The following is a 27,426-nucleotide window of genomic DNA, read 5'->3' on the forward strand; positions in this document are numbered from 1 at the left end:
AAGCCCACTGTTGCAGTATCCACAATGCATGCTCTCTACTCCAGGCTAACCACAGGCGACAGTGAGTTACAGTAAGTGGAACGCATCTGACAGGTCCATGAGCATATAGACCAATATGCCCTAAGCGTCTGTACACGGTCTCCCTTAAAATTGTTGTACCAGTGGCTGAAGAGAGCTGACAAGACAGGTCTGAGGCTGTGCTCTGCCTGTTTCTTTTGGCAGTAACTGCCAAATACCGGTCCTCATTCAGCATTGTAACTCTGGGTTGACCTGTGCTGTAACATCTACTTACATTACCATCATCTTGGAATCGTTGCCAAAGCTTGGAGATGACACTCGGTCAATTCCAAGTTCGTCTGATACTTCCAGTTGGGTACGCCCATATTCCAGACAGCCGATAATTCTACCACGTAAAAAATCATCCAAATGTGTCCTTTGTGTCATAACTATTCGGTTGTTGCACTGAAATGCTTATAAAGCGCCCGCGAACAATTTTACTTCTTTGCCTGTATTCTTTATATATATCTCTCTTACACTCTCGTCATTGTGACGTACCATCGGTGTCATCTGGTTACTTCCTGAAATTTGCATATGATTCTTGAAGATGTGTGTAGTGATTTTACAGGTGATATATTTATTTTAGAGTTCAATTTCCATGTGACTCCGAATTATCCTTAATTTATGAACATGAATGTATATATTGAGTTATACAAAAGTTTGCCTATCTTCCAGATTTGAAATGGATTTTTGATAAAATTGAAATTTAGTCTTTTTGAAAGTCAAAAGTTTCTTGTTAAATGCTTCAAATTATTTGGTATCGAATTTACCAGAAATTGCTTTAAAAAATTCATTCTTGCTTCATGTTTTAATAATATATTATCCAAGATTCAAAGCAAAATTGATTATTAGATTTATTTGTAATTAATCCAAGAAACAGGTTTCAAAAAGATATGTTAAATTGTCTGATTGTTAACATTTCTAACACGTTTTTTAAAATTTCTTTGTCGCTTAATCATCCTTTTTGTGATTTTTATGAATAAGATGTGCTTTTTAAATATGATGTTTCTAATGTAAGAGTACTAAAGTGTTCATTTTTTATAGGCCATAATAAAGGATTATAAATCTCATCTCGTCTCATGATCCATTGTGAAGCTGGAAACCTACATAAGTATGGGAGTATGAGCAGTCAACTTACCATGAAGCGTTGAGCTTCAAAGAGACTTGCATGCCCATAAGAAAAGCAGCTAGTCAACAGTCATCTCATTTGCCTCTGGACTGTTTTGTGATTTTATAGTGAATAGACTTTTTGTAAAAATGTCAGTTCATTATAAATTTAAAAGCAATTTGGATCATGATACTGTGACTTTTGATGGATTAAGTATATCTGTTGCGGACTTAAAAAAATCTATAATGCAACAGAAAAAGATAGGAAAGAGTTCTGATTTTGATCTACAAATTACTAATGCCCAAACCAAAGAAGGTGAGATTAAAAGACTATTCTGATGATTAATTCTCATGTAAAGATATCTAGTCTGTATATTGTTGAAAAACCAAGCAACAAATATATCAATGTTTTGTTGTTGCTTCAAAATAAACTTGAAAGTTACTGGGTATTTTTTTTTATTATTCTCTTACATTCGCAAAAATCATCACAGGTGGTGTTAAAGTTCTTGTTCCTTTAGTCAGAAGTTGTATATTGAAAAATATGGAATGCATATATATACTTCCTAGCATACGAAATTATTATTCCCCCTCTCTCTAAAACCTACTCTGAGCAGTATTGTCCATTTGCACAAAAAAGGGAGAGTATATGAACTTCAAGCAGTATTCAGTTCCCATAATGTATATTGCTAAGATAATGCTTTCCTTCTCCTTATATACAGGGTTCGTACGGTCTTTAAAAGTCCTTAATTTCGCCCAAAATCGGCAGAACGTCCTTAATTTTAATCATGTGAAATTTGTCTGTTTTTACAACTGCCATTGAGTGTGAATTAGCATTTTGGAGGTGATTCACTGATAAATGTGGTTTTCTTTTGAATGGGTTATAATTTGTTCCTATTTCTAATGTAAATGTGGGATACTCTAGTTTCTGAGCAGGAAATGAAACAAAAGCATTTCAAAATTATTTTACTTTTTCTAATGAAGAGATCTTGAACAACTTTTTGCTTTTGGATATGTGAATTCTTTTATCGAACGGCTCTAAATTTGGGGATTTATCAACATTTTGGTGATTTTTGAGATCAGTTTCTATAGTAAATTTTTAATTCCAAGATCTGGGAAATTTTTTAAGATTTTTTTTAAACATTGATAAATTTCATTAAAATAATAGTAATATATTGAAATTATATTTAAAAAATAACATTAAAATGTAACATTTTTATTTTTGCTGTCATATTATAAAGTTCTATTTTGGCCACTTATTATACAATGTTTTGAATCTGAAAAATAAACAAGATATAATGTTATAAAGCACAATTTACGAAACAGTTCTTAGCAAAAGCAAAATAGCTATGTGATTAATTAAAAATATCTTTTAAAAAATTTTCCATGATAAGAGTTTTCTCATGTTATTGTCTCAGAATATGCATCAGTTTTCTCTATAAAATTAATTTTACACATTTTTCCTTTGATTTTATTTTTTAAAAAATATTTCTGGCTGTTTGCTGTTACAAAATTGGTAGGGGTAATTTTGCTTCGAGACATTAGACATTACAACTTGAAGAAGGATGCAAGTTGGAAAGTTTAGAAGATTTGAAAGCAAAATTTATGGACCCACGATTCTAGAAAAATGTGACAAAATGAAAGATGTCTTGTCCATGGTGTTAACATGTAATGGATGTATTTTACAGAAAGTTTGCAATGAAGTTCTTACTTTTTGGAGATCATCTGGAAGAACAATGAAAACATAATATTTGAATGTTTTTCTTAATGTGTTCACCTTCTCTTTATTTTCTCTACTTTTCACTACATGGTAAATATTAAAAATGCTTCTAGTCTTATCACATGGACAGGCATTATAGAAAGGAATTTTTGATTAATAAAGAAATTAGAAACTGGCAATTTAAAAAATTAATCTAATATGTCTTAATGCATCATGCACTTGTCCTACCTGGTGCAATCACGTGGAACATTAAATTTATCTCTGTAGATCTAAAATTTTGCCGACTAGTGCCTTTCTAAATTCTGTTTTCAGTGCCTGCTTTAAATTCTAAAAGTTTTGCCATTTCTAGATTTTGTTGCTCAGTGTGTCACTTAATTTTAAGAATTCTGCCACACCAGCTCTGTAACCAGCCCTTAACTATATACATTTTGTATTTTTTCTAAATGTTCGTATTACTAAAGAAATAAAATTAGCAACTTTTTCTATACATCCTAAATCCATTTAGTTTTTTAAGAATAACAGAAATCTTTAATTAAATCCAAAAATTCTAAAATGAAAAGGAAGCTTGTTGAAGAAAGAGACCAAATATAATATTTACAAAGAAAGAAAATTATTCTTTAAATATATATGCAGTTATTATTATGTAAATTGCCTATTCATTTATAATTTCCCATTTCTATTTCCTCCCCAGAATGCAAATCACTTAGACATTTTTTAAACAGATTTTTGGTGTGTAAGGCAAAATGTGTTTTTATCTCCGCTTGCTTGCTGCATTATCGCTGCTGACATTTGACTTTATGACAGTAGAGTTACTGAGCCAGCTTAAATTAAAATTAAATTGTATAGTGTTTGACTAGTCCACATTTTTTGTTTGAATTTGACTGTTCTTGTTTAATTACGTCACTACAAGTTGCAATTGATTTGGTTGGCATAAGAACATGCTTTTAAGTTCTTTTTAAATAAGAGGCTTATTTAAACCTTTGCAGTTACTTTCAGACATAGCGATAATTTACTTGACGTATGTCACGGGGTTTGGACTATTTAACTTTTACCAGATCAAGTAAACCCTCATAGGTACATTGTGAAGAAGTTGACAAGCTAGGAGATAAAGCACGCAGAAATTAGTCAGAACAATAGTTTGCATATTGAGAGAAATTTCTAATTCTTAGAAAAGAATGCTTAAAGAAAAGGAAATCGATATAAATTATCCAAAATGTCTGGGCAGGTTTCAAATTAAAGACTCATAAGTATTTTGTTGAGTATTGTTGCTATAAAACATAAATCTTTTGTAGCTTTTAATGTATAATTATCCTAATATCGTTTAAGAAACAATGACATTAATTGCATGTATTTTAAACTGTGAAATTTTATTAGATTGTAATTTTAATAGGGCTTTTTAACAAACATTGTTAAAATAAAATTTAATATTTGTTAAATAAATAAAATTTAATAGTGGTCATGTAAATTCCATAATGACTAAGGTTATCTAACTGTATAATTATTTATAACTAGCTGCTAACCCTTAAAAATTGTCTCTACGTTTTAAAGCGAGTTATTGCCTTTCATTAATCCTTATCGTAGTACAAGATAAAACACAAAAATGTAAAAATTCATGTAAAACTTATTCTTCATATTTAGTGAAACCTGAAATAATACAAAGCAACTTAGTATCACCTGGTGCTTTAGGGCTTATTGAAACCTTTAAGTATATTAACTGGGTTACAATCCCTGGAAATCTACACGAAGCTACGACACTAACTGCATCAGACAGACCCCAACTAACTTTCAAAACATGCCAACCAGGCTTACATCAGGTCAGCAGCAGCAGTGTTCTGATCAGCAGGTCTCTCTCTCTAGGCAAGAGCAGTGGTCACAACAGCCAGTCTTTTGTTATAAATCATTCTGATTACGATTTTACTTCTCATTTTAACCTATGCCGCTTGACATAAAATCTACCTGCTATTTATTTAAACCTCCAGATTGAGCAAGTATATGTAACAAAATGAGACATTAAAAAATCAACATAAAACTAATTATTAGTAAAACATAAATAAAATGTCTCTTATCTTCTTTCAAATATGCCGAACTATTATAAGTGTAAAATATTTAATGCTATTTGAAAATTTCATAAAGTATATTTTATTCTCAAACTTAATAATTATGTTATGTTTAATAATAATGTAGCCTACTTAGATATATTTTATTTTTAGATGGTACAGTCAAAAGTCGTTAATCCGGACTCGTCGGGACTTCGGCGATTCCGGATTATAGATCATCAGTTTAAATCTCGTAAGATGGCATGCAGAAATTCTAAAATTAAAAATATGAAACCGTAATTTATGAAATAAAGAACAATTATGATCTAAAGGGTATCAAAATTTGCAAAAAGAAAAAGCTTAATATTTATTTGTTTACTTTATTAAACATTTCTTTCAATGTAAGTTGTTTAAGTTTTGCTTCGTTTCATGTGATAATACTTTCTCTTTAATTCTATTAAACAGACATAATTTCTTGTTCAGTTACAAAGTTCCGCTGTTCAAGTCCTATAATTGCTGTGTCGAGAACACCGACTAATTTGTCAATCGAAATTTTTCGTTTTCAATAACCTCTGTCACTTTTCTTCGATATCGGAAGCGAATTATAAGGACGAGGAACTTGTTTTAAATCATATCAAAGACGGAGCATATCGAGATGAAATACTACATTTGGTAAAGAAATTATAAGCCAAATAAAATAAAAACATCTGCGCTGAAGATAAGGATAGTGTTGACAGATCAACTTCCAATTCATTACGTCGCAGCGTTCCCCCCGCCGAGCAGCGTGAAATTGATAAACAGATTTTGGATTTCAAAACATACTTTCGCTTTAGATCCTTTACATATTAACAAATATATATCGGAAATTCTATTTGATATAAATCGAAAGTTTAAGCTTACTTTTATAAAATTGCTCTTACAGTCTGCAAAAAATAATAAGCCGGATCCAATTCGAAAATTAAGGAACAACGCAATCATCAACATTAACTGAAATAGATAATTTTACCTTATACGTCCATTATACATAAAACGCGCACGCGAAAACGTATTCTGCACTTGCGCACACTCATATGCGCAGTCATAAAAGATCTTATGCGCATCTGTCAACGCGGCGCATGCGCAGAAAGTTTTTAGTTTTGAGGTCCGGATTATAGATCATTCCGAATTATGGGTGTCCGAATTAACGACTTTTGACTGTATTACAAAAGTGAAGTTCAAGCATAGATAATATCAAACTAATTGAATTTATTAATTTGCTATTTGCTCATAGGTCCTTAATTTTTTCATTAATGGTCCTTTAAAGTACTTAATTTCCATGTGCAGAAATGTGTGCGAGCCCTGTTATTTACCATAGAGAAGTAGTAGCTTTTGAAGTAGCACCTTGTAAAGTTTCTCCTTTCAAAATGCTAAAAGATTGCTACTAAAATCTATTTTTTAAAGCTAAGTTATAACCAAAATGTGTGAAAGAAAATTTTAAATTGCTTACTTCCATAAGTTCAGTTTTACTCACCAGAAATTTTTTTAAAGCTTTTATACCTGAATATGTGTTGAGATTATAAAGTGCATTTAAATTCTTAAATGACTTCTCATATAACTAATATATAAATGGGTGAAGAAAACTCCCATATATTTGAATAATTTACTTTTCAAAATATACACAAAATTTTATTCTATTTTGCAATCATTTCATTTTTATTTATGCACAATATTTACACACTTTTCCTGTTTTATATTTCATGTATTCTTGCCATTTAATATGTCTTAATTGATGTTATTTAATTCTCCAAATATTTGCTGTGTAGTTAGTCTAAATGTTTTGTAAATTTCTTCCGTAGAAATTTTAATAAAAAGTCTGTTAGAACAAACACTATCACTCATATGTCTGTTTCGGACAAATAACTGTTCAAACCATTTTTCTGTCACTTTGATAGTTAAAAGAAAGATATGCAATTTTTCCTTCTGCAAAGTTACAAATTGTATGTTTTTCTGCTGGTCAGCTATTAGCATTGAAGAAAAGATCTCGAATAGGAGTTCTTTGTTGGTAATCACTAGGTGTGATGGAGTAACAGTTTTCTTATTGCATGGTAATTCAATAGTGATCTATGGTAGTTAGCTTTCTTATATCATATAACAAAGCAGAAAAACTGTACTAAACGTTTACTACTATGAAAGGCTTTTGTGTATTAACCTTAGAGGTTTTACTGTTGACATTTTTTCCATTTATAATTTCAATTTTTTCTGTGTCATTAGAACAAGGTGGATTTTTTAAGATCTTATCAACTATAGGATAACAGGGTTCGTAGTGGTCCTTATAAGTGCTTATAGTTCCTTATATTTGAAAATAAACTATAAAGGCCTTTATAGGTGCTTACTTTTTCTTTAAAGCCCTCCCCCCCTTTTTTTTTTAATGAAAGCGCTATTTTTCCCGGTACCAATGCCAAAACTAAATAAACAACTTTTCTTCCTAATATGGAATGTCAGATGGTCAATCATACTCCCGGAAATAGCTTTCCCCCCTTTCTCTGCATTAACATAACTTTTGGTGTGCACGAAGAGTACAGACAGGTGCCCGTCGCTCTATTGGTCAAAGAATTGCGAAAGCAGTAGAAAATTCCGGTACGTTCGGCATTCTTTTCTTCCCACCCAAATACTACACACGTTTGAATTTCTATCAAGATCTTAATAATTTGCATTCTCGTTCCGCTTGGTCAGTTCATATTCGTGTTTATTATCATCATTATGCTTATATTATGAGCATATGTATGAATGTTTATAATAACATAGTTGCAGTAACTGTTGAAGTATAGTAAACTTCTAAAAATGGTTGTGTTTTAACACAGATTAGCTTTCTAAGAAATAATATTCAGAATGGCTTAAATAAAGGGAAAGTAATCGAATAGTCAAAATAATTTCATTTTTTTGGCAATACATTATACAGTGCGAATATTGGGAGGTTCTCCCCTTTCTCCACAAAATCTCGAATATTGAAACTGTTACAGTTCGCTGCTTTTTTTTTTTTTTTTTTTTTTTTTTGTCACTTTCCAATCTGGATTGAATAGGACTAAAAGTTCTGCAGTCTACCAACCCAATGCTTGCTAAGCAGAATTTTTTTAGGTCCGTTGGTTTATTTTTATATGATGCACATATCAAAATGTTAAAACCATTTATTTAGCGGAAAAATCTAAAGAGCGGCTACAGTCTACTCCCTTCCGCTCCTCTTTTTCAAGTTATGCTCGTCTGTCCCAAAATTCGCCAATTTCCAAGTATGCGGGTTAGTTAAGCTTTTACTGTTAAAGGATGACTGCATGAAGCAAATTTCTGTCTTTTGATTTCAGAAATGTTCCTCTTTTTTACTTAAATTACTTTGCTTGCAATATCAGTTAAGGGAAAACTGATACACAATGAAAATTTAGAAAATGTTCAGAATTTAGATTTAAATTATTTAAATATCAATATGAGTGGAAAAATAAATTGTATTTATTATTAGGTTCCAAGCGAATACAATAAATATGCCTTATTATTATTTATTTTCTCTATTTTGAACTGAAATTTCATCATTAAATCTTGTAATATAGTTTAGTTCTGCATAGTTTTTTTTTCTCTCATTGAAAATTGTTCTGTAAATTGAACTGTTATTTAAAATCTAAAAAAAAAAAAAAAAGTAATTATTTTGCATGGTTGAGGTAATGCTTATTCTCTCTTAATAAATACTGCATTTTTCATATTTTAAATTACAAGTCTAATTTTTAAGGTTATGCAGTTGTGTATAATGTAATTAGACAGGTGCTTATTTTTTTCTTAAAATGTGCTTGAAAAGTGCTTATAAGTGCTTATTTTTTTAACTAAAATGTGGCTATGAACCCTGGATAATGATCAGCAAACAGTTTTCTGTGGATAAATGCTCCAAAATTAGCTGTTGACTATTGTTATATTAAATGTATTCTTATCTCGCCTAACAATGTTCTTGTTCTAGGAAAAAGTAGTCGGTAAAAAAAAATTCTATCTAAGACATGCATTTAAAACACTTGTTAGTTATAAGCCAAAAACAGAAGTGTTTCTCCCCCCCCCACACACACACACACAAAAAGTATCAAGCGCCAAAAACATGTTTGTTCTGTTAAGGAGAAAGTTCAGTTTTTGATTTGCTTATATGTATAATTTACAGCCACCAGCAATTAACAACAAACCTGAGATAGTTTCGATCTCCTCCCCCCCCTTCCAAACAGTGAGCTCTAGCTGTTTATGGGTATTAGCCACTACTAAAGTTTGGGAAGTGGTCTCTTTATTATGGAGGCACCTAATTAGGTGGCCACCATTGCCTTCTATGAAGAGATGGAGAAATTACATTTCCTCGGGCCCTTCAGCACTGCAGTCTATCATTAACCGCTTTTCCCGTTTGAGTAGCACTTTACTAGCTAAAGAGGAGTATTTGTATTGTATGTAATCTGTTGCATGCTGTTAACAGGATAAAGGTAAAATTGCAAAGATTTACCATTTTAATTAATGTAAAATTGAATATTAGAAGTAGGAACTGGAAAAAAGAATTTGAGATTAATTTAATGAACAAAGGCATGAGCATGTTTATCACATTGAAAACAAGTATTTTAAAAGAAATTAAAGGAAGAAGGGGCATAGCTACCAACTCTTTTAGCTTGTCATGTATCAGTAGTTCACAAAATCTCTTCATTTCTTTATTTTATTTTGTTTTCCCAGCAGAAAATTAAATTTATTTAAATTAATAAAACTTAAATAAATTGTAATAATTCTATTATCTCTCAATTAGACGTTTAGTATAATTTTAATTAAAATTTATTTTACCTGAATAATCTTAATCTACTGTAGACATCTGTAGAACTTTTATGAAGTCTCAACTAGTATTTAATTAGTTAATATCTGTATTTGATTTTTTCCAGCAATTTTTTATGGCCCATTACTAAGTTTATCCATATATTAATATGTATAATAATTTATTTTCATCATATTTAAAAGTACTGTAACTTTACTGTAAAACTTTCCTTCATAGCTATTCAGTATTTCCTCAGTATAAAAATGTAAGAAAATCAGGAAATGAATTAGTCTAAGAACATGAAATTCAATATATCTAATTAAATATTAATATATTTTACATCATTAATAGTTCAATAACCTGAATTCTGCATTATAAAGTAAATTTAAGTCGATTTGGATTTCTTTTGAAATGGTATCACACAGCACAAAATCCTTTGGATTTTCATATGTATGAATGAAAATGGAAGTAATGCTAGTAAATTTAAGAACTAGCAAAGAAAGTAAAAGGTAGTAGTAAACAAAAAACACATTAAATTAAAATATGTTTTTAGGTGTTCGATAAATTATGAATTAAATTTATCTTTAAAATAACTTGAAATAATATGGCTATGTTGAGAAAATATTAGTGAAAAGTAATGAAATAAATATTTGAATATGTGACATTAGGAACATTTTTCATTACTTAGAATAGTTTTGTAAATGATAACATAGTATTGATTATATGTTTTTCATTGTAAATATTATTTTAAAATAAATCTGAACTAGACTGAAAACTATATTTTTAGCAAACAATTATTAGTATTGAAGCATCTAATGAATAATTAGAAATACTTTTTTATATTTAAATTAAATGATCAGAATGTTGAAAAAGATTTTCTTTTAGATACATTTATTTAATGTGCGTGGTATATTAAAAAGTAAAAGTATATATTCATTGCTTTTAAATTGCTCAAAGAGTTCAAAAAAGTTTTAACTTGAAAAGTCAGACTTGCATCACATGTAATGGTAATACTGAGATCTCTGTTTTCCAAGCAGCATCAGTGATACATTAAAGATTTGAAACCTTGTGAAATGGCAGTACTTGTCATGCTCTGACTTTTAATGTCAGTATTGTAACTAACAAAACAGAAATACAGGATAGGCAGAAGAAAATATATATAAAAAAAAGGCCTAACATTTGTTAAGATTTGCAAGTTCATAATTGTTTTCCCAAATCATGAATTTTAATTGGAGTTAATGTGCTAAGATTTGTTAATGTTTATGTATAGAAGGATGAATAGTATAAACAACATAGCAAATTATGTCAATCTTTTCTCAAGTCAGGTAATTAATACATTGTAATATTAAACTGTTTGTCTTATTCTAAGTGCCATTTTAACCTTATTAAGCTGCTGTGTAAATGACCATCCTGTCTGTACTTTCAAAGCTAGAATTCTAGCAAGTAATAACAGAAAGAATATAAACTAAAATGGTTATTTGATGTGAAGTACCGAAAAAATTGAAAACATAACTCTCATTTTTTGTGAGCCTGACCGACAATTTAAATTATTTATGGATTGTAGTTCACAATCTAACAGCTTCGCCATCAAGTGACTGCTAGTGTAAATTTCATTCAAACTCATTTAACCAGGATGTATAGCACAGTGCTTAAAGGTAGGTAGCCACAGTGGATTTTTATCACAGGTTGAGATTGCCAACTCTACCTAGTTTTTCTATAGTTATTTAAACTCATTGCATTTATATATTCCGGCAGATTTTATGGAATAGTAGAAGTACAACAGATTCAGGTAAGAAATGTTAAAATTTTTATCTTGTAAGATTTTTTTAATATATATACAGTGGTGGCCAAAATTGTGTACACTTTTGGAAATTTTTGTTTTTGAACTTTGTATGCTTATAGAAAATGTTACGTTTCGCAAAATGCAAACTTGTATATATCATTTTAAAGAGAATTTATTACTGAATTCAATACAAAACACAAAATCCAATTATTTGCAATACAAAAAATGTTATATATACTTTAATATAAATAAAAAACACAGTTATAAAGTGGTTTGTAATGTCTATCTTTCCTGGCCAATCACTGTTCTTGTTCTGAGAACCAATCAAATGTTAGTAACTGCCAGTAGAAGCTGACATGTTTACACTTGAAACAATTCATTATTTTGTTTTGTTCTGTAGAAGGAGGACCTGTTCCTTATACACTGCAATTACAAGTAGGATTTTTTGTAAAATTTTTTAATATTTAGTCAAGAAGCAATGACATCAAATAAAAGAGTATATTGGACACCTAGAAAGATATGTAATATTATTGTGTTACGAGAAAGTGGTCTTTCCTATGCTGAAATTGCAAGACGGGTGGTTCAGCGACTACATCTGGAGTCCGAAAGTTTTGTTTACGATATCAGGAGACAAATTCAACAAAAAACAAAGAAGGAAAAGGCCGAAAAGGTGTACCACATTTATTGATGACAGAAGAATAAAAAGACTATGTCTCCAAGATAGAAAAATGTCATCAGCGACCATCAGAAGTGATCTGAATGATGCTGGTGTTCCTGTCAGTTCAAGAACAATCAGGAGAAGATTAACAGATGTTGGACTGAGAGGTAGAATTCCACGAAAAAAGCCTTATCTTAATTTTCAGCAACGAAAAAAAAAAAAAAGACTACAGTGGGCAAAGGAACACATTAATTGGACAGGTGATCAGTGGTCACAAGTTATATGGAGTGATGAAACTAAGATATCGTTATTCGGTAGTGATGGGCGAAAATATGTAAGATGTAGAATAGGAGAAGAGCTACATCCTGACTGCATTCAAGCAAATGTGAAGAACCCAGTTAGTGTTATGATTTGGTCATTCATGTCAGCAGATGGTATTGGTCGCCTGGCATTGACACTATTTCTAGAACCAAAACTTCTACCTTCCATCAGAGATCTCTTTTCCAACAATGCTTCGTTTATTTTTCAGCAGGATTTTTCTCCTTGCCACACGGTCAAAATATCGAAAGAGTGGTTTCGTACAAAGAGCATTAAATTGTTGTCACGGCCAGAAAACGGTTCTGACCTCAATCCTATCGAAAATTTGTAGCACCGTTTAAAAACTTGCCCGAAGGAGGCGCCCACCAAATAAAAGGGAACTAATTGAGACTATAATTGTTTCCTGGCGTCATGTAATAACGAAAGAAGAGCTTAAAACTCTTGTCAGCTCAATGAAACGCCGATGTGAAGCTGTAATCAAAAATAAAGGGTACCCTACTAAGTACTGATAACTCACTGCAATCATCAGTATCTAATGTATATCGATAATTATTATCGTTTAACTTTTTTGTATTGCAAATAATTGAATTTTGTGTTTTGTATTGAATTCAGTAATAAATTCTCTTTAAAATGATATATACAAGTTTGCATTTTGCGAAGCATAACATTTTGTATAAGCATGCAAAGTTCAAAAACATAAAAATTTCCAAAGTGTCCACAATTTTGGCCACCACTGTATGTACACTTCAGAATGTACAAGAGGTGACTTAAAACCTCTTGCTAGGTTTTTAAAACCCTGAATACCCTTGTCTTTACTATTATTAATTTTTACCATTATATTTTGTATGCAAACTTCGCACTCTCAAAAATTTAACACTTTAAGCACCTCACATATTTTTTAGGCAATCCCGTTCAGGCCACGTGCACTGCTTAAAAGTGCTTATATTGTAGGGCCAGAAAAAAGACTTAAGAAGAGTTGTCACATTTTGTAATAGCTATAATGAAGAACCGTTTTTATGTTTACCGTGTTTCAATGAAATCTATTAGTCCTGTAATGAATCAAAATTAAGTAAATTTTAAATAAATTTTTTGTAATTCCATAAAACAGTGTAAATTTTATAGTTATATATTATGTTACACGCTGTCAGCCACCGGCGGTCGACGTGGCCTAAACGGAAAGTCTAGTGTCAGCCACACATGGCTGACATGGCGCTCAACGTGTTAAACAACAAAATGTGCTCTGGTAGCAGTGGGCCTTTATCAATGTTTGCTTTCATTGGTATGGATATTTGTCACATGGGTAATGATTGTAGTGGGAGGGTTTTTTTTTTTGGTGTGTGTGTGTTGTCTGGTCATTGAAATTTTCTCATTCTTATATATATTAAACTGTAATATTAGTGTTTCTTTTGCATGCTTTCCTTGATGTAAAATATCTCTTATTTATTCTCCCTTTCCAGTTTGTTCTTTGAAATAATTTATTTTCCATTGTAAGTTTAAAAAGTAATTTTATGAAGCTAATATTTAATTCAAATGAAAACTTGTTTTCCTATCTGGCAAAATTAAGAATGATTTACACCATGCACAATTTTAGCTTACAAGTTAGAACCAGTCCTGGGGATAAATACTCTTCAGTATATACAGTCAAAAGTCTTTAATCCGGACTCGTCGGGACTTCGGCGATTCCGGATTATCGATTTTTCCAGATTATAGATCATCAGTTTAAATCTGGTAAGATGACATGCAGAAATTATAAAATTAAAAATATGAAATCGTAATTTGTGAAGTAAGAGCAATTATGATCTAAAGGGTATCAAAATTTGCAAAAAAAAGCTTAATATTTATTTGTTTAATTTATTAAACATTTCTTTCAACATGCGCATGCGTAAAGTAAAGTATACATTACGCATATTCGAAATTGGAAAAATGCAACCAGAAAACTACTTTATGTGTACTCGTGATATTTATAATGACGAGGAATTTGATTTAAATCATATCAAAGACGGAATACATCAAGATGAAATACTACATTTAGTAAGGAATTATAAAGTGAATAAAATAAAAACATCTGCCCTGAAGATAAGGGTAGTGCTGACAGATCAACTTCCAGTTCATTGTGTGCTGCAACATCCCCCCCCCCTCCCCGCAGAGCAACGTGAAATTGATAAACAGATTTTGGAATGATAAGAGAAACAAAGGACATGCTTTTATCCATTTTTTGCAGCAATTCCACTTTTTGTTTGATGGACATTGAAACATACTTTCGCTTTGGCAGCTCCAGCATCGGGAATTCTAGTTGACATAATCGAAAGTTCAAGCTTACTTTTAAAAAATTGCTCTACCAGTCTGCAAAAAATAAGCCGGATCCAATTCGAAGATTAAGGAACATCGCAATTTGCAACATTAACTGAAATAGATAATTTTAGCTTAGCTTATACCGTCCATTATACATTAAACACACATGCGTAAACGTATTATGCGCATGCGTTAACGCATTATGCGTTGACACATGCGCAGAAAGTTTGTAGCTTTAACACCTTTTGATTGTATTGTATATACAGGCTAGCTTCAGCTCTGAAGTGCATTGTTAAATAAGCATTCTAGGAAAGATGATATAGGAAATGGGAGGAACTTCGCACTTGTAGTGAAATGATATTGCTAATTAATTGTGATATCTAATGTTAAATATATATTTCCTTGCAGTTGTTACCTAATCTTGCAGAGGGCAATGATTTCTTAACCCAGTGTTACTCCCGCTTGGCTTACAAGGCCCGATCAATTTGTTAAAGCTATGTAAATCTACCCCTTAATACTGAAATGGACCCCACTCAGTCTAGCTGAGTTTAAGGTGACAAAGGGCACGTTTCCGGAATATTGTTTTACTCTGTTCAGAAAGAAAGACTGTTTTCCATTTCACTTACGCCCTGCGCAAGTAAACGTGTTTCTAATTTTGAGTTTGAAGACCATTGAGTTCGTAGTGCAGTATGGCTCAATTAACATATGGTGAAGCAATGGAATGCTTACGTACTTTGCTAGATGAATAGGTGAAGTATCGACTGATGACGAATGTATCGAAGATGATGATTTATTGTCTGATTGTGATGAAAGGTTTAGTGAGCATAATACGTCGTCTGATGAAGAGGACGCCACTGATTCTAATCCTGTTGATTTGTTTTATTGGAAAAGACAAAGAAAATTCAGAAGAAAACAAAATTTCCTCAAAATGTTTGAACTTTATCGGGAAATATTATTACAAAGCTGCCTGGAAATGTTGGAGAGGCAAAAAATGTAACTTGAGTCTCAAAGTTTATTTCTAGATGAAAATATCTTAAAAAGCTTTTATTTGGTTACTATATGTATGTGGTATGTATAAATCATCCCATGTGCATGTGAGAGATTATGCCGCATTGATGCAATGGGAATAGCTATATTTCATAGGATCATGTCCCATAAATGTTTTTTGTTTCTTATGAAATGCATAAGATTTTACGGTGTTAGAAACAGGCAAATGACAAAAGAAATGGGCAAACTTGCACCAATAAGGTATGTATTGTGCATAATTGTCAGAAGTTTTATAGAGCTGGATCTTATGTTTCGGTCGATGAAAAAGTGAAACCGTTTAGAGGACTTTATTTTGACAGTACATGCCAAAAGAGACAGCTAGGTATGGAATAAAGATTTTCGCAGTTGTTGATGCAAGAACTTTCTTTACAAGTAATTTAGAAGTTATACAGGTACTCAGCTGCAAGGTCCGTATCGTATAAATAAGTTAAAAAAGAAGCAAGTAAATAAGTCGGTCATCAATTGAAAAAGCAGCAGTCCTCAATAGGTTAACAGAAAAGTTAAATCCTAGGAGAAATGTAACAGTCGACAACTGGCAGACTAGCTAATAAACTTGCAAAATATCTCTTTCAGAAAGACATTACTCTAGTGGGCACCATAAGAAGAAAGAACAAGAGGGAAATGCCAAAAAAGTTTGTGAACTGCAAAAATTGCAAGATGTATTCATCCTTGTTTGCATTCCAAAAAGATGACTTTAGTGTTGTTCCTTAAAAAAAATTTTAACCTCTTATCTATAGTGCATAATGACGATGCTATTGACCAAACAGGTGAAGCATAAATAAAAACCTAAAATAACCTTTTGATTTGACAAAAGAAGCTGTGGACCAAGTGTCAGCAGCGTATTCAACTGCAAGAATCAGCAAAGGATGGCCAATGGTTCTGTTCTTTACACTGATAAATACTGCTGCAAGCAATACTTTATTATTACATCAATGCTCCAAACATCCATCCTTACAGCACGAGGAAATGCAGGACACAGCATAGTCAGTTTTTAGAGATCTTGTAACAGATTTGCTGAAACAACACACAGCAGAGAAGTGCACTGTACCATGTCTCCCTTGACTTAAGTTCAGTAAATCAAAAAGCTAAGATAAGTTGTATAAAATGTGAAAGAAATGTCTGTGGAAATCATTGTTTTTAATATGTGCCAATTGTAAATAAATTTGCTAAGTTTTTAAAAATTTCTGTACATATATTGAATAACATTAGAGCTCTTAACATTGTCTTAAATTATATTGTTAATAAATGCTTAATGTGGTATTTAATAAGGCATAAATATAATTCTATAAAATCCTAGATAAAAAAAGGGCTATATATATATATATATAATAAATCTATAAACAGGTCTCGCAGGCCTGGTGTGAGCACTTGTGTATGTATGATTAGCACGAGTAACTCTGGGTTAATATCTGCTTAGTGGAAAATATGTGAAATGTTTTTGTAATCATGAAAGACCATTTACATGTACTGATGCTATCACTCGGTTATAAAAGCAGGTTATTGCTAAAAATCTATGCTCCCTGTTAACTAGCTTAAGAGTATGAATGGCTGAGACTGAATCTGAGGTGTACAAGAATCGCCCTCCCTTTTTTTTTTTTTTTTTTTTTTTTTTAATTTAGTCTGAACTCTTAATGTGAAAGTATAATGCTGAGTATGTTGAAATAGGTTAATAAGTTTACAAACCTACTAATTGTGTTCGTTTTTTTTATTCAAAGTAAACCTCTAGTAGTTTACTCAGATAATTTTTCATATTATAAATTTCTCATATGCATCAATTTATAGCTGTTGCTTTTTATGTAATAGCTTTCCTTTATTGTTCATTGTTCTGTAGAACAAGTAGTTTTTTATTTAATTGATTGATATTGAGTTAAAATGCTTCCAGTTTGTAAATCTCTACACATCACAGACATGCAAACAGGAATACATCATGGACAATAGGAAAGGAAACATTTTGGTGTGCATGTTTGCAAATACTGACTAACATTGAACCATTTGCTTTTGTTTCACAATCCTTCATTATTTTTATGCTGAGTGTGATTTGAATAGCATATGTATATAATGTTCAGGATCAATTTTTGTGCAAAAGATGAGGATGCAGTGGTTATTGATGATGCAAGATGGAAAGAAACGATTTCAATCTTGCCATCATGAATCGATAAAATAGGACGAAATGTCGTAATGTTTTTCTCTGGGAGGGTGTAGAATCAATGTTTGTGAATGCAGAGTAGGTAGGTAATCTGTAGAATCTAATACTCTTCAAAGCATGGAAGGTGCAATTAGGCCTAATAAGCATCTCACATTGAAAGAAATGTATAAAATCACACTGGCATATGTATGGCAACTCTATAAGTCTGTGACTGATTAACATATAGGAAATTGTGTACAAACTAGTTATCAAAAATGTGAATAGAAAAACATGAAAGAAAAGGATATGGTTCGCACTTGATTTCCTAGCATGTTGTGCGGAAGTAGGTGCTGAGTATCTTAATGACATCATTATTGGTGGCAAGACATGGGTTTATCACCATACATCAAAATCCAAGCAACTGTGAATGAGAAGGCTCCATATGAATTTTTCAAAAGCTGAGAAATTCAAAATTTCAATTTCAACATAAAGGCTTCTGAGTTAACTTCGTGCTTCCTGGCATCATATTTAATGCTGATTTATATTGTTGGACTTTGAGATGTCATGTACGAGCAATTCAAAACAAACGAGAACGTGCTGCAAGTGGAATCTGTCTTCATGACGGTGCTGATTCTCACATAGGACTTCAAATAAAAAAACTACTCAATAGCTTCATTCAAAAGTTTAGGCCATCTACCATACAGCCTAGTCTTTGTACCCAGGGAATATCACTTATTCCTTTACCTGAAGAAGCAACTTGCAGGGCAAAGCTTCCATCACGATGATTAAATCAAAAATCTATTTGAAATGTGGTTTCAACAACAGGCTGTAAACTTCTGTTGTTAGCTACAAAACCTTGTATTCACACTAAACAGATGCTTGGGCCAATGGTCGCAATTTTATAAAAAGGTGTGCACCAATAAATAATTTGTACATTTTCTCGTTTAAAAGATTTTTTGAATGAGGATGAAGCACTGTCTTTACTTTTCAGAAACACCTTGTTTATTGGTAACTTTTAAATGTTTGAAATATTTTCTAAGATAGAGCAGCAGCCAGTAGGGAAGTAAGAGAATGTTATGTATTCAAGATGGAACCTCAGCTCAGTAAGATTTAATTTTATTCCCATTAGTTACTGTATTTCAGTTCCAAATTTGGAATTATAATTGGCTAAGCATTATGTAAAAATTATGTGCCAGAAATAAATTATGAAATGACATAGTTTAAAGAAATTATAAGCACTTAACTGTATTTAGAACTGATAGGAGGAATAAACAAAAAGGATGATTGATCATATGACAAAAGTCATTATGTCATATAGTGTCTTAAAGTAGTAGAATGTTGTGACTGTTTTTAAAATGCAAGATGGGTAAAAACGTGATTTTAAAGAAGAAAGTTATGTAAAGACTGAAGCAAGACAGTTTTACAAAGCATAATCATTTATTATGCTTTGTAAAGCATGTCATTCTGTGTCTCATTTTCTAGCATTTATTATTTAATAGGTTGGTTGTCAGTAGTATTTACATGCACTAGTTGAAAGAGCTAGCATTTTTTATTGTCATCACTTACTAAAGTATATATTCAGAGGGAAGAAAACTTATTTTCTGTTGTTAAAAAGCTAATTTAACACTTTTTTTTATTAGTCTGTGATAATCATTTTCAACAAATTTTCATTTATCGATTTTTTGTAAAAGGAAACTCGCATACAGTACTTTAAAGTCTATAATCCGGACCTCAAAGCTACAAACTTTCTGCACATGCGCATAATACCTTTATGCATGCTCGTTTAATGTGTAACGAACAGTATAAACTAGGCTAAAATTATCTATTTCAGTTAATGTTGCAGATTGTGTTGTTCCTTAATCTTCTAATTGGATCCACCTTATTATGTTTTGCAAACTGTTAGAGCAATTTTATAAAAACTGAGCTTGAACTTTCGATTATGTCAAAAAGAGTTTCCGATTCTGGAGCTGCCAAAGGATCTACAAAGCAAAAGCATGTTTCGATGTCCATCAAACAAAAAGTGGAATTATTGCAAAAAATGGATAAAGGCATGAAGAAAGTGACAGAGAGGTTAGTGAAAACGAAAAAATTTCGATTGACAAGTTAGTCAGTATACTCGGCATTTCAATTACAGGACTTGAACAGCGGAACTTTGTAAATGAACAAGAAATTATGTCTGTTTATAGAATTAAAGAGAAAGTATTGGCACATAAAACAAAACAACTTACATTGAAAGAAATGTTTAATAGAGTAAACAAATAAATATTAACCTTTTTTTTTTTTTTTTTTTTTGCAAATTTTGATACCCTTTAGGTCATAATTGCTCTTTATTTCATAAATTATGGTTTCATATTTTTAATTTTATAATTTCTGCATGCCAACTTAACAGATTTAAATTGATGATCTATAATCCAGGAAAACCCCTAATCCGGAATCGTCAAAGTCCTGACGAGTCCAGAATAAAGACTTTGCACTGTATTACATTTCTAGTTCCAGTATTAAATAGCATTAAAAGATAGTTGAATGAATATTTTAATTTTTTTCAATTTAGTAAGTTAAAAATGATAACAAATGTTATTCTTGAAAAGTTAGTTTACTATTCCATGCTGGTGACTGCCAACCTGTAGGTTGCAAGAGACATCAGTAGGCATTAGTATCCTTCAGTTTATTCTCTCAAACGTATTTTATTGTCTTGTGCCAATGACCTGCTGATTGACGTTCAACCTTTATAGATCTTTGGTGATTAGTTAACTTGATGGGTATCAGTGTCTTTCAGTTTAACCCCTTCCGGTAAAATGACGAGTCTAGCTCGTCATTGGTTTTTCATGCCATATCGCACAATGACGAGCTACACTTGTCATGTATACTGTTGAATATGATAATTAATTTAGTTTAAAATTTCTAGTGTACTGAATTTGGCAACACTTAATTTGTAACACTTTTATTAAGTAACTTAATAAAAATAAGTATGTATAATTAATTTAGTTTAAAATTTCTAGTGTACTGAATTTGGCAACACCTTTTTTACGTGTGGAAATATCACAGATCCCATCACATGTTGTTTACCGTTAGAATTTCTTGGTACAAGTCATGGCAGAATTGTTGTTAGTCTGTAAGATTTCATTCTTGTAAAAATTTAGTGTGAGCATCGGTCAATATATGTTTCTGTAAAGGAAAAACGCTACTTTTCCGTTTTGCCGGCGCAAACGATAGTTGTAGAGTGTTGACTTTCATGAAGTGTGTAAGATTTATTTATGGTTGGTGTGAAGAATTAACTTCAGTTAAATGGTGTGAAAGTTTTTTTCAATATTGTTCCAAAATTCAATATTTAAATATTTTTTATTTATGCATTTAAAATAAAAAAACCGGGGGGGTTCGTACTGGAAGGGGTTAATTTCATGTCATCTGCCTAAGTAAACTGTGCTGTTGCATATTATGGGTGATCTGTGATTGACTACAAGTAGCTATTAATGTATAGGTCAGCTGTGGCCTTTAATTTCAGTAGCCTTATATTTATTAATATATATCCCACTAAAGATGAATGCTGTGGATAGTCCCAGTGATCTTTGGTTTAATTTCATTTTAATAAAACAGTTTATTCCTTTGTGCCATATCATTCCACAGGTCATCAATGATCAACTGCATTGATGAGCAGTAATGTCCTTTGTTTTAATTTTATTTTAATAATTTCTAAATTTACTTCACTGTTCCACATTGGTGGCATTCCACGTGTAGGTCATTAATAGGGTAGTAGTAATTTTATAGACAGAAAGAAGGCAAATTTGCAGACTAAATGCTAGAAACTCAAAATGGTAGTCTCTCAACAGGTGGCATACCTTGTATTTGCATTTATGAGTTTTAATCACGTGATAGCCCCTCTTGACGCTTAATCAGAAATTATGTTATCCTGCTGTGGCACAAACTCTCAGACGATAGAATATCTATGAGGTTAACTTGAATAATTGGCCGGAATATTGCAGGGGGGGGAGAATACATGCCATGCTGTCCTCATTCATTACCTTGCTGAATTGTGATTATGATCTGTCAAAAATGGGCAGAAATTTCTGGCCATATCGAGAGACATCAGGACAGTGTTTGTACGAATAAAAAATATGGATGGCTATCAGCTTTATTTCATATTCGATTTTGGTCGTAAAATGGTAACTGTTGACAATTGTAAAATAAGACTCCTTCAATTGATAGATCAATTGAACAGCTTATTTATATCAATGGATATGTGTTGTCTATTATGTCAGTCATTCTTCAGGTAATGTTGCATAATTTAATATAATTTGGTAACTTAATAAAAGTATGTATGATTCTTTTATATTTATTTATGTAATGCTACTTTATCTATTGTTTAATATGGTAATGTTATCAGTTTCTACATTTTGATCATAGTTCACAGTGAGTCACATTTTGCCAGAATACCCTCAAAACTTTTGTGGTCTGAAATTTACTCAATCACAAAATCAATTACAAAATGAAAATTTTGTAATTGAGTATTTGCATTAGCATTTGGAGATGTGGAATTATATACCAGTAAAAAAAAAATTGGTGCAAATCTGTAAAATGTAAATCTGTAATCGTCTTAAGAATAGTTTTATTTAATAATCTCCCTAATTGATTTAATTTTAATATGTGTAGTTGGTAATTTTTTTAATGTATACTGCATTATTTTAATGATTTTCCTAATGACATGTTATACAAAATTGTTTGGATTGTTTTTCATAGTACATTTTATGTTAAAGTACATTATGTTTCTTGTGTGCATTTAAGTACTTCATTCTGGTGTTGAAATTTTTTAATAAATTTATTTCCAATTTTGTGTTTATCGGTCTGATGTGTAAAATAATTATATCTTTAATATTAGGTAGTTATTTGTAGAAGTTTCCTAACATTATTTTTTTATATCTTTTCCATTCATGATTTTAAAGTATTAAGAACTGTATTCAGATGCATCTTTAATTTGTTAAAAGTATTCTGATTGTTAATGGAAGTTTAAAATTCTATACAAGAATTAACTTCTTAATGGTTTTCATTCTATTTAGTGTCTTTTTACCAATGCAATTTTTAATAATAATTTTGCTGTGTTAGATATTTTAAATAAAAAAATTTTAATGTGTTATTTTTGAACTGTCAGTTGTTTATAATATATACAGTCAAAGCTCCTGTTAGCGGACCCTTTCGATTAGTGCGTTGCAAACTCGTAGCGTCATTGGGAGAAACACATGTGCAGACGGACGACTGTTTGCTCTACTGCGTTAGATTTCTGCTTACGGATGTTCGGTGGTCAATTGCATTCATTGCCACCAGATGTTTCTATATTTAACTTAACGGTATTTGGACTTAATTCGATACTTAAATTCAGTGTTATTGGAAATTTTTATTTCTGCTTATGAACTACGAAAGTAAAGCATGTTAGTAATTTTTAGTTAAGTAAGGTTATAATGCATATTATGAGCATCTCTAATTGCATAGAAGCTGAAGTAACTTAAAATTTTCTTTGCCTTTCTAAAAGAGTTAAATATTACTCAAATAATATATAATGAAAATTAAAATGTACTGTTACTGCAAAACAAATAAAATGTTGAACACATTTAAAAAATAGCTGGTACGTTAAAAATACTGAGCAACTGTAAAGAAATATTCACAAAATTGCCTATGCTTATATACTGCTGACTGCCACATGAGATTGTAAATTTTTTTACATAGAAATTCCATTTGTTTTAAAATGCATTATGTGCAGTTATATTTAATGCATAATCCATAATATATTATTTTTAATTTATAAATTTTAAATTCATCTCTTTATAGAAGTTATAAAGATAAGCTTTTTCTCTCACACATACATAAGGTAAAGAAAATATGAATATTTAATTTCTGCACTTCAGCTGGAGAGGACTGAATTTTAAAGCAATTATTATAATAAGTTTTTTAAAAAATGTTTAGGGTATTAATACTGTCTCATGTTAATTCGTAGTGAAGGTTTAGAACTGGAACATCCCATAGTTTCAGCACATGTAGGTACATTTACATAAAAGTGAAACAAAAACATATATATATACATGAAGTATGCTTTAAATTCATATTATAACTTTCTAAATAAATTCTTGTGGAAAAACTTAAATATATTTAATGCACATAATAATAGAAATAAATTATAAGACACAAATATGATCAAATTCGAACACAAAATTAAGGGATTCGAACTCATGGCACCAAAAGGCAAATCCTCTACTGTCAGCTTTACCACTAAGCTATCATTACATGCATGGGATTAGCAATTTTGGTTTATATAATAAAACTTATCAAGTAAGTGAATTCTTAAAACTAAATTTTTTGGTGTGCTGTAGTCTAAAAAGTTCACCAGAGTTTTTTCTTCAGCTTCTAGGGCATTTCTTACAAAAATATAATTTTAAAGTGGAGTTCCGATTGAAGTTAGATGGACTGCTAAAAATATATTCCAAGTGAAAGATGTGCTTACAAATATATGTTAACCATAAAGGTATATTGTTAAACAGAGAAATGCAAATTTACTATACTTTTAATGTAGTAGAATGTTTAAAAGGCTATCAAATTTAATTTATAAATAACATTATTAGGTTTTACCTGTTTCGAAAGAAAAAAAATCTTTAAATGCATTTTCCGATTTGCTATAGGAGTTTAATATAGTCTGACATTCATTTTCATTAAGAGTAAATGTGTTTGCAGAACTAGAAATTAATTTTTAGGACAAATTTTCTTTTTTCATGAACTTGGAATTATATTTTTTGTACCTGATTTTCTTGACAGTTATCACTGCTCTCTGCAAACTAGTACTGTAGTTGTAGTTATCTTATTCCCCCTTTTTTTAACTAAATCCAGTTGATTACTGTCTGTTTCAGCATGCAGATTTCTCACCGTGATGTTAATTCAGAAATAAGTATTTTTAGCGAAACGTTTTTTTTCCATGATCCAGCATTCATTGTTACTTCTGCTGCCATTATTTTTTGGTGACAACACCTAATTGTTCCTTTTTTACCACGTTACCCACAACTCTTCCGCAGACATATGGATAGAAGCTAAACTTTGTTGAACTTCATCCGTTTGTCACCGTACACCGACCGTATTGCAGATGTCAATCAAAGTGAATTCCCTCGCTGATTGGAGAACCGCATATGCACCACATTGCCTGGGCAGTAATGGAAATGGGCCTTGAGGCTCTTTTTCTTTTTTTCTATCAGAGTGCAGTGGTTTTTTTTATTATTATTTTGTAGTTAATGGATCCCAAGATAGAGAATCTGCCCATTAAAGGGCGAGTGTCCGTTAACTGAAGTTTGACTGTATATTTATGTATTCATAATTTCAACTATGTCCATTGCAATGACATTTTTTATTTAATTTGTGTGGGAAAATGTGTTGCCAAATTCTGTGATATGAGACTATAAGAGATCAGTTTATACACATTTTGTAGGTTGATTGCAAATTTGTGGAATAAATTGATTTTTGAAGATATTCAATTTGATTCCTTCTGATTACTTTTTCAATTAAAACTTAGTAATTAAGTCTGACATTTAGTGTGGAACAGTGTTCAGAAATTTATATAACTATGCCAAACATTTTTGTTTCAGACTGCAATTCCTTTTTTGGGCTGTGGTGTATTTTTATGCCACTAATAGCTCTAATATTAATGCTAGTTTTACGTTTGCCCTTGAATATTAAGCCAAGTTCTGTATTATGATTTTCTGATCTTATTTGAGCAGCATTTAATCTAATACCTGTAGTAACAAGTAAAATCTGCTTAATAATAATCATTATGCCATTCTTTAGCATTAGTTTTATAAAGTGTTTATAAGGATTTACGATATTAGAGCTATAAATCAATCCAAATGATCAGTTTTTATTGTTGACAGAAGTAGATGTGTATGTGTCAAGTATCAGTAGTTGCAGTTTTAAGTAATCTTTATTACAAGATAATTTTAGTGCTTAAATATAAGATTTACTCTTAATCAGAATGAAGTAAAACCTCTCTAAGATAATTATTAACAGTTCCATATGATGATAGTCGTATGAAGAAGTGATAGATAGCCTTAGAGGACATGATTAAAAAATTAACCAAAAAAGTAAAGTAGCTAGATTTTAAGTGTTTGTTGTAAAGCCAATATGCTAGGATAGAAATTAAAAAAAAAAAAAAAAACACCTGAATGTTTGATAATGATAAAAGGATTTTACCACGAAAAGTTAGGAAAGTTTATAAAGCTGCTGTTATGAGCTCTGTCAAATTCTGTAATAGATCCCTTTTCAATGGTACCTTAAGCGAGTTAAGGCTGACAGGACTTTACAAATGAAATATTGCGATAGTGCCATCAGGATTAACAGTATTTACAATGAAAACTCTTCCTCATGGAATGTCTGAAGAAGTAACTCCAAGACACACTTGGCAAATACAAGCACTTACAGCATCATTTCTGACCTACTGCAGAGGTAACACATCTCCAGAGCATCACCATAACATTCGCCATATGCAGATTTCAGTGAAACGAAGCACTATCAGATAGGTACAGCTAATTAATTCATCCAGATTCAGTAGAATAATCAGCCAAATTAAATGTTCTTGAATAGCATCGCATTCTTCATGCTTTTGGGTATTGCTGTGATAACATTGTCCCAAATGACTTTGTGAAGGCCGTGGCAGATCATATATATAAGGAACTGGTATAAAATGTTTTCTTTTTTAATCATTTAAAGTGTAACATTATGTTTGATATCAACTTTTTCTGATACGTTTCATGGTATGTGGCCATAACTTCCTATGTAATTAATTACATAATGTTTGTCTTCTTAATGGGTAACTGTTAATCCACTTATTTTGTTGAAACCGTTTATAGACACCATGTATAGGACAAATTATACATATATGTGTGTACACTGACAGTAGTAGGCTGAAAACTCTCCGAGCTGTTCTTATTTTTACTAGATGTCTTCATGTTTTGCAATAAGTTTGTTAGTCTGATACATGCTAAAAAAATAGTTTTTATTAAGCTAAGAAATTGTAGTAAAATTTCAATAATGTGAAACCTGAAAAGGAAAGTCTTAGTGGAAATAGTGTGTATGTTACGGTTAAATTAATGAATCTGACTAATCAATGGTTATTATTGTACGTTGAAATTTTGAATGTTGAACTGGTATAAGATGTAGTTGTACACCTCCCTTTTAGGTTGCAGTCGGCAGCACCAAAAGTATATAATATATACCCACTTTGTTACTCAGCTCAGTGAGTTCAGTTTTTTAATTGTTATATGTTGGTAAATGTGCATTGTTTGCTTTAAAAAGGATTTAAATCGTGTTGTTCGTATCTTCCAGTTAAGGTTTTTATGCGTTTCATTAATCTGCTGCAATAGTTGTAGAGTTATCAACAATTTAAAAGTTGTTTAAGTGTGGCTATGCTGATTTTTTTTTAACCATTGCAACATATTTGCTTACATTTGAAACTTAGCAGAATAGTGAATTAAGCCGTT

At 31.1% G+C, this 27,426-nt stretch overlaps 1 protein-coding gene across 3 annotated transcripts in view; it reads left to right on the plus strand.

Annotated features, from left to right (window-relative positions):
• Window positions 1-27,426, plus strand: part of snama (something that sticks like glue) — a 112,843-nt gene that overhangs the window by 29,332 nt on the left and 56,085 nt on the right. For all 3 annotated transcript variants that reach the window (XM_085810573.1, XM_085810574.1, XM_085810575.1), the window contains exon 2: window positions 1,102-1,480. In XM_085810573.1, coding sequence (XP_085666699.1) covers window positions 1,315-1,480 — 166 coding nt within the window. In that variant the 5' untranslated portion in view covers window positions 1,102-1,314. The remainder of the gene's footprint in view (window positions 1-1,101; window positions 1,481-27,426) is intronic.

The sequence above is a fragment of the Stegodyphus dumicola genome, chromosome 2, assembly GCF_044657685.1.
Source record: "Stegodyphus dumicola isolate Sdum_Otavi_A_Nest chromosome 2, ASM4465768v1".
Taxonomy (NCBI): Eukaryota; Metazoa; Arthropoda; class Arachnida; order Araneae; family Eresidae; genus Stegodyphus; species Stegodyphus dumicola.